At 33.6% G+C, this 8,904-nt stretch overlaps 1 protein-coding gene across 4 annotated transcripts; it reads right to left on the minus strand.

Moving 5' to 3' along the window:
- Positions 1-2,971: 2,971 nt before the first annotated feature.
- LOC100792608 (uncharacterized) lies at positions 2,972-8,387 on the minus strand. Of its 4 annotated transcripts, XM_006587497.4 has the most exons (6): positions 7,881-8,383; positions 6,942-7,119; positions 6,457-6,533; positions 4,725-6,341; positions 4,438-4,606; positions 2,972-3,869 (listed from the first exon to the last, which is right to left on the minus strand). In XM_006587497.4, exons 2-6 carry the CDS (start codon positions 6,958-6,960, stop codon positions 3,235-3,237), a joined length of 2,517 nt encoding a protein of 838 aa, XP_006587560.1. In that variant the 5' UTR covers positions 6,961-7,119; positions 7,881-8,383; the 3' UTR covers positions 2,972-3,234. The 4 variants fall into 4 exon arrangements, with proteins under 4 accessions (XP_006587560.1, XP_025979607.1, XP_014617778.1 ...); XM_026123822.2 differs by lacking the exon at positions 6,942-7,119 and having other exon boundaries at positions 7,443-8,387; XM_014762292.3 differs by having other exon boundaries at positions 6,942-8,383.
- Between the last annotated feature and the right edge of the window lie 517 nt (positions 8,388-8,904).

Here is an 8,904-nt window from a genome sequence, read left to right on the forward strand (position 1 = left end):
GTCTCAACCAAATTCAGATCACCGACGTCAGTTTATTCAGAAGTTTACTTTCGCGATCATCCACTAGAACACGGTCTAGTAAACAGTTTCGGACACATCAATCGGAACCTTAGGAGTTAGGACATAATAAAGTTTGCATTGAACTTGCACAATGCACATGTAAGACTTTGTGTTGGATTTAAACACATATTAAGTACTGCATGTTTTGAAAACCGATAATTATTGTCTAGTACCATTTTTCCTTTCTTGGTCTAGCACTTGCCATATTTCCCTACTTGACATTCGTATCACATGCTTAAGGAACATAAATGCAGGAACTCACTAGTCATCCGTCAATTTAGGTGTTTTAGGTCCACTATATATTCTAGTTCAACCTACTGAATTTGACATATAGAAGGACCATGAAATTCAGACACGATAGTACATTTGAAAGTATTTATTTTTAAAGTATGAACAATTGAAATAAGTATTTCCAAAAGGGACAAGTTTGTGGAAAGTTTTTTTGTTGAATTTTACAATAATAATATTTTGCTTGATTTTATAGCCAAATACAGGAGCCATTAGAAATTTAATTCTATGGTACATGCATTACCATATTAATTCAAATATCTATTACCATATTATAAGTCTATGGATCTATTATATGTTATAATAATAAGTTCAAATATAATTTTGGTCTCATTTTTTTTAATTTGTAATTTTAGTTCCCTATAAAGAAATAGAAACATTTAGTCTTTCAATTTAAAAAAAAAAAATTAGAGATTTAGTCCTATTATCTAAATTAGTGTGTTGACCATTAAGTTAGTAACATTGACCTTAAAGCCAACAAAGGCCCTGACCAAGGTCTACAAAAATACACTAATCGAGATCAACTAAGAATAGTCATGATCGAAGTCAACCAAAAATTGCTCCTGTTGACATCAACAGAAAATAACTTTGACTGGAGTCCGTCAAAAATTGTCTCATCCGGTGTTGGCCTAATATTGCCCCAGTCAAGGTCAATCGAAAACATCCTAGCCAAGATCGACAAGAAATTCCCAAGTTGAGATCGGTTGAAAACAACCTTGTCCAAGGTTGACTAAAAATTGTCCTTGTCGACATCATATTAAACTACCCTAACTGAGGTTAGCTAAAAACAACCTTGGTCAAAGTAAAAAAAAAAAAAACCCAACTCTAACAAGGTCAATGAAAAACTGATTTACAGTCTAAAATTAAATTGATTTTGAACTATAAAGTAGTTTTAAAACCAATTTTAAACTAGTTTCAAAAAATCCAAATCAATTTTATCCAATTTAATGGATATGAATTTTAAATCCAATATGTTAGATATAAGGGAGCAACAACATGGAACAACCTAAGACTAAAGTTTGAAGCTCAAGGAAAAGTTTGAAAAAAATTTTAGAAAAAGTTTTAGCTTTTACATGTCCGACTCCTTTGAGTGACATGTAAACTTGTTGTTGCATCTTAGTACATTTTGATATATGGGTTACATTGTGCATCATCATAGTGTGAGTGAAGAAAATTTTCTATGTTAGAAAAATTTCTTCAAAGCAAAAACTTTTTATTTTAATCGATTACAACAAGTTGTCTGAAGCTCAAAGAGTTAAGTCTCATATCAGTTTAATCGATTACAGTAGTATTTTAATTGATTACACAGTTGTTTGAGACAATGACTGATTTTTTTTTAGGAGTCTGCTTTAATCGATTACCAGGTGGATTAATCGATTACTTCTCTCTCGTTCAAGTTGTTCAGAGGAGGTGAATAAGAACACTTTAATCGATTACTTAGGTCATATAATCGATTACATTGTTCTTGAGTTATTTTCCGATGTTGGATGAACACTTTAATCAATTACTTGGATAATCTAATAGATTAATTTATTGAAATGATCGATTACCTTATAGATTTAATCGATTATAAACGGTTATAATTATTTTCTCTATAAATAATCAGCTTGTGTTCACATCTACACATCAAGAGATCATTAGAGAATACTTAATACATCTCGAAAATTATTTTTTAGCATCAGAATGAGCAAGATTCCATGTTGTCATTAGGGAACAAGAGAAGAGAAGAGAAGAAAAGAGCTTTATAGAAACTCACAACTTCGTAATCTTTTGATTTGGAAGATCTTTTCTTGAAAGTGAGTTTTTTTTTAGTAGAAGAAGATCAACTTCTCAACACAGCAAGAATTTTGTGGAAAGATTGGTCATGAATTGCTTACAGCATGCTAGAGTAGGATTTTCTAGTTTGGACTAAGAGTAGGGTTCTCTTAGACTTATATTCACAAAGGGTCTTAGTGTTGGATGCCTTAGTCTCTTTTTCTAGGGTGGAAATTGTAGATTAATTGTGATTGTTTGTAAAAAAAAATTATGCATAGTAGAAATCTAATTTAGGTTGTAGATTAGATAACTGGATTAGTTTCTCTAGAAATAGAGAGTGAACCAGTATAAAAAAAATTGTGTTTTTTCTATTTTGTTCATATCTTTCTCTCATTCAAGGTTTAATTAGCTCATTCATATTTTACACATGTAAAGATTCAAGTTTTATGATTGTGAAAGAAAGGAAGTTAATAAAGGATCATGTGTAAGGAATGATTGATTAAGTTTGGTTCATATTTGTTTTATGATACGATCTGCATAGAATTTTTTTTTTTCGCAACTCTTTTTTTTCAAGTACATTGTGTTTGAAAATCAATTCACAACCCCCCCTCTCCCCCCCTTCCCTTCATGGTTTATTGAGTTTCATCATCTTTTTTCATAATCCACTTAATTGGATTTGGATTGGCATGCCCACCCTACTTTCTTCTACTCTAATTCACTAATTTTCATTCCTTTTTTTTTCACTTTCATTCTTTTTCTTTTTTCTCAATCAAACACAATGTAAAGATTATTTTCGATTAATTATATACAGTACAAATATAAGGGACTGTCATTAAAGTAACAACCTAGGGATAGCACACAGAAATTGTTAAATTATATAACCAATTGATTTTCTGTTTTGAAACAATAAACTGCATACCACTAGTGTACGTACACTATGTACTCCCCCTTTATCACACTCACAAAAATAAATATACACATTCATGCATTATTCCGTTATCACAAGTCACAACTATCATATAGAAAGTAATATTTCACTTTGGTTACTGTAGGATAATCATGTACATGCCTTGCTCCAATGCAAAGAAAACGTTATCTTAGCAAAGGGCATAATGATACTTCACACTACACCTAAAAGAGCATATCCTTTGTGAATTCTTCAACCAAATCATCAGTGATTAGACATGCCATCTCTCTTTCCAATGTATCAATCTGATCATTTGTTAGTCCAGACCAGGAAATAGATCCTAGATCTTGTGACAGCAAGCTATCAAGTGAATAAGGACATGTGTTAGATGTAGGATTTAAAGAAACATTGACAATGTCCCACACTAACTTCAGTAGTTCCTTTCCACATGGTGGAGGCTGCATGGAGGAATTGCTTAGTTTCCTTCTGAATCTAGACAACGTCAAATGTGACCTAAGAACAATGGAAAGTGCCTCATTTAACAAATCAAGCAAAACTTTGTGCTCTAACTTGTTCTTGTTCTGATCCTTTGTGGATCTTTCATCCTCCTTGATCAAATTGTTATGAGACTCTTCCACTTCTTCAAAAACTGAGTTGCCAATGGGCTTTGCAAATGTGTCCCCTCTTAATAGAGATTTATTCCATGAACCAAAGTACAAACCAGAGGCAACAAGCAGATCTCTTACATAAGATTCTGCTGGATCATCCAAGTGAACTAATTCAGACTCGAAAGGCTCCGGCTTTGTGGTGAAGTCGTCAGAGCCATCGGAATCAAGTTGACTGAGTTGCCTTTTTAGCTCTGCCAAATCAACAAGCAGATAACTGTCAGAAAGAATTTGGTCACCAAGCAGAATTGTTCAATTGTTTACAAGTTTGTAAGATTAATATGAACAATGCTTTACTAAGGAATTGGTCACCAAGCAGAAGAAGCAAAAAGCTTGAACTCTATTGTTAATTTCATTCTATTAAACACCAACTTAATGAATAGTCAGTTTCTAAATTAGTGTGAAGATTTCAGAAGCTATATTGAAATTGATCCGAACATAGAAGGCATGTTAAGGAGGATAATGAAAGGGGCAGAAACTTGTAGAAATATTAACGCATAACTTAAGTTTCTTATATAGTTTCTATGACAGAAAGTGTAGCCCTTGAAAGAAGTTATCTAGAGATAAAATTTGAAGTAAATTTAACATGATTTTTTCTTTCAAGCAGGGCCACAATTCATTTGAAGAACAGACTAAATGCTGTAAGTATATTTAAGTATATATGCACATGAAATAGAACAACAATGAAATGGCATTGACATTCTTTTTATGAACTTTCTGTGGTATCATTGCATCAAATTGAAAGTTGAAATTTTGTCTCACCATTCAAACCAGAGCTGATATCTCTGAAAACCTTGGGAATAAAAATATCATCTAATGAAGATGCATCTGGAGTTGATGTTAGACTTGAATATCCAGTCTTTCTCCAATCTTCTTCATGAACACAGCTGCACATAGATGCAGGACTAGGAGGTACCTCAGTGGAGTTCTCCTAAAGATCATGTAAGAATGAAACTTTGATGATTAGATAAAAACCATATATATATGCAACATAATTGAAAACAAAGGTCATTGAGGAGAATGCTGAAAAATGTATATAGCAAACTTACATGTCTCTCACCATATTTCATGAGAACAGTTGGTCCACTTCTGATATCTCTCAAAATTGGACCATGCTCACTGCCATGTGATTCTACTATTGACTGAACCCTTTTGCCAAACAGCTTCCCTCTGAGACCAAGAGTATATTTAAAATTGGAAAGTTTTTCTTTAATATTAAATCCATCTCTCTTCTTTTTTTTAACATCCACAGGCATTGCTTCAACAGCTTCAAGCTTCCTCTGAATAAGGGCGCCCGTTAATATGTGGCGGTCCTCTAGAAGAAGCCTTCCAAATGATGTTCCTGATGCAGGAGCAGACAAGGATCTTTCAAGGTTTCTAGGAGACAACTCCTTGTGGAACAATACATTGTCATCTAATTTGTGTCTGTAGGAACCTGTTTGTAATTCTTTTTTCTCTTTCAAAACTCCCCACTGACTCTTGTCATTTGCAAACTTTACAGTATCCTGCTTTAATCTAATCCTGCCATTGTCTAAATAACAAGCCACTTCAGGAATTTCCAAATGCAGTTCACTTTTTACAATATTTCCTAGCCTCTCTGACAAGAATCTCCTGGTATCTATGTTGAAAAATTCTGGGGAACTTGGTCCGTTGAACTGCAATTTACTTTTGTATGATCTTGTTGATTCCGAGCGGAGTAAATTTGGTTCAGCATCTCTAGTCACACTTTCTCTGACCTCTTTAGCATCAGATAGTTTTTCATTGTGAGGTGTCTCAGTTCCACTAGCTCTAATCCCTTGCAGTTCACATTTCAACTGCTCTCTCACTTCCTCAAGAAAATCTTCTATACCTTTTCTCCCGTGTAAAGTGCCTGATAAACTGATGCAATTCTGTTCATGGTTGCAATTGCAAATCCTATCAGAACCAGGCTTCAAGATAACTATCTGAGTGGAAGAAGCACATATATCTAATCTGCTTCTAGATTTCATCATTAAAGACTCCTCAAAGTCTCTACTTGGTGTTTTACTTCTTGAAGGAAAGGGTTCGTTTTTCTTAGTTGAGATTGGCTCCATCATATTACCATTAAGTAGCTTTGTCTTAAATGTGTGGCTATCTGTCTTTGAACTTGCAATCTGTAGCATCTTTTCCTTGCTCAGGTTCTCTTGAGAAAGCATTCTCCCAGAACCACTTCCAATTTCAACATTCTTTGACCCCTCCTTAAACCTTGACGCTTGATATGCTTCAAATTCTTTCTTGAATTTTTTTAGTTCCTCTTCCTGAGGATGTTCCCTAGGCCTTGGTTTTCCAAAATTCTGTCCGCATTGATCATCACCAACATCAATGTCTCGATAAAATGAATCAAATACCATATGGCTAGAAGAATTAAAGTTGGAGGAACCCCTGCCAACAGAACCCCTTGGATTCATTCCGTTTTTTGAAAACTTCCTCTCCATATTTCCATGTTTGCTTTCATCCAATGGAACAACAGATTTAGTGTCTAATGGTAATGGCATGGTGTCTATCCCCATCAACCTTGCCACAAGGTTTGGTGCATTATTTCTGGTGCCTGATTGTTTGGAAAAATCCTCTTTGTTCAATTTTTTCACTGAATACACATTTGAGTAACTATTTGTCTTTGACCAGCCATCTTCTACTTGACAAGAGTACTGAAAATTCACCACAGTACATTCCATTTAAGAAAGATAAGAGAAACATGATGTATAAGCATACGCCGGTGTCTTGAAACCCTTAACACATAAAGGTATGTGAAGAGAAACTTACTGGTAATTCTCCTTCTGAACAGTGGACCTGAGATGTTTCTACTTGCAGCTCCATGCCGTTTCCAGAAGTTTCCAGGTCTGCATGACACACAGAATGATAACAAATAAGAATTAACCTAACAAAATTAATCTAGTAGAGGAGGGATGAAAAAAAACTTAATACAAAATAACAACAACAATTAATAACAATAATCTGAGAAATATATCTTAGAAAATGCAACAAACTAATCAGCACCGATATTTACACTGCTTCACATTTAACACAATAACCTTTAAGTCATTAACTAATACAAAACTTGGCAAGCAAATAGTCACTTGAAGCTATCATTTTAGGAAAGGAATGCTCAGAAATTAGTGAACAAATGCTCAATTTAGCTTCCTTGAAGCTGTCTATCGTAGCAAGAGAGAAGTCTCTGTTCAAATATATAAAATAACACTTAACACCATTATTGTTTTTATGTGCATGAACTTTCTTGGCCATCCTACCCTGATTGAACTTAAACATTTGCAATAAGCCAATAAGCCTCCCATATATCAAAGGGTCTACCAGAACAATCTCATGTCATCAATTTCAGGATTCATGTCTCAACCAATAAAAATTTCAGGTCCTTTCCTTTCCCTCTATATGATGCGAAATGAACCAGCACTCTTCCTTTTCCACACCCTGGATTACCACAAGAGCATTTTATAACATAAAATTCAAAACACCTTAAACTTCAATTAAATCTGTTAATCTGTAAGATCCAAATTACATTTGACGCAAACAAGTTACTAATTTTTCACATAAATTAAGTGAAAGGAATAACCAATCAGTTCCTTCAAAGTAAAGCATATTTACATTTTGAATTGTGTAATAATTGAGCCACTAAACCTTGCTAATTTAAGGACTAATTTTTTTTAGATAGTATTGCATCCTATGTAAACCATAATAATGCAGAAATCTAATAAACAATAACATTGTAGTAAAGGGAGGAAAAGAAAACTGACCATGTTTTCCCTCTTTTAGATAAAAATGATAAAGAGATTGAAGATTGATATGGATAGGCCTATTAGAAAAATCAGAAAACATTGGCTTTCATGCCAACCCAGAAGAGAAAGAAGAACCTTAGCTTCTAAGCACCCCATAAATCAACAACTTCAGAATCCATTCACGGAAAATCAAATCAGAGTCAAAAGAAAACCCAACAACAGGCTTCTGAAAATGCAGGAAAAGCAAGAAGCAACAAAAACTCTGAACCTCAAAATTCCGATACCAGTTATTAGAGTTCACTGTAAACAAAATATCTTTCTAGAAAATTGTCCCATTTTTTTATCAAGACCATAAACATCGTACAGAACAAAGGATTCCTTCAATAAACACCTGAACGCCCAGTTAGAAAAAAGTGAGAAACGGAGAACATGTTACACCAACATATACATACATACCAATGAGAGGAACAAGAACAAACTCCGTATCCACCAACTGAAACTTCAGCTATGAATGAATTCAAAACAAGAATATGCGTGTGCTTGAAAAGCATCAAAGCTTCAAACTTGACATGAAAACTGAAAAGGGTGGAACAAAACTAGCAAATCCAAGATTGAGAGAGAGAGAAGTGTGTATATGTGTGGCATAAAAAGTAGAGAATTTCTGAACTGGGATTTTGTATTAAGAAAGAGAGCCAACGATGAAAACTTCATTGGAAAAAGTATTGATTGATCATAATGAGTTAATAATGATGACGACAAAGGAAAAAGCTACTATATAGTATTTCAAAGTGTAGCAAAAGGGAACAAGTCCTCTAATTCCATTGCTGGAAGTGAATGAATGAATGAAAGCGAAGGTTCCTTCCCTCTCTGCTATTTATTTAGTGAATTGGTTAATCATTCATTCTCGTATTTTTCATTCTTTCTTTTTTGATAATTCTGCTGTCACTCGTGCTGTACTATTGAGCAATTGCTCACCTTTTTTTTTTTGTTTTGGTCTAGTGATTAGACTCGTGGGTTCGTGTTTTTTCTTAATTCGTACTATCACTTTTCTTGTGAGTTTTGTGATTTCCATGTGAGTGAAACGTTTTTACCAAGTCATGAAAGTGAGTTTAGTTGAATTAAGCAGTTAGCTAGAATAAATAGTGTAAAGTTATTAGATATGTCGTTGATTGAGGGAGTGAAATCCGGAAGAAAAAAAAAATGAACCCCAAGGACTACGTTGGAACTCAAATTCGTACATCTTCAAACAAAAAATTCATGTAAATAAAATATAGGACGGTTACTTATTAATAGAAGCCAAGTTCACAATCAAATAGGAGTCACTCGTGAGGTTTGTTTTTTATTGTATCATTATTAAAGTTTAATAATAATGCACTGATAATAAAATAATTATATTGTAATTTATTTATAAACTATCGTTGGTATAATTGTTAAAATAATTCATAGACAGGTAAGATTATTTTGCAGTGTATAATTTTTA

The sequence above is a fragment of the Glycine max genome, chromosome 9 (assembly GCF_000004515.6).
Source record: "Glycine max cultivar Williams 82 chromosome 9, Glycine_max_v4.0, whole genome shotgun sequence".
Classification (NCBI taxonomy): Eukaryota; Viridiplantae; Streptophyta; class Magnoliopsida; order Fabales; family Fabaceae; genus Glycine; species Glycine max.

Excerpts from the sequence above, each read along its gene's own strand:
- LOC100792608 (XM_026123822.2), bottom strand. The coding sequence starts at position 7,524 with ATGTTTTCTGATTTTTCTAATAGGCCTATCCATATCAATCTTCAATCT. Across the intron at positions 6,342-6,456 it reads GTTCAGAAGGAGAATTACCA|TACTCTTGTCAAGTAGAAGA; the intron begins GTAAGTTTCTCT and ends GTGAATTTTCAG. Across the intron at positions 3,870-4,437 it reads TATCAGCTCTGGTTTGAATG|AGCTAAAAAGGCAACTCAGT; the intron begins GTGAGACAAAAT and ends TTGATTTGGCAG.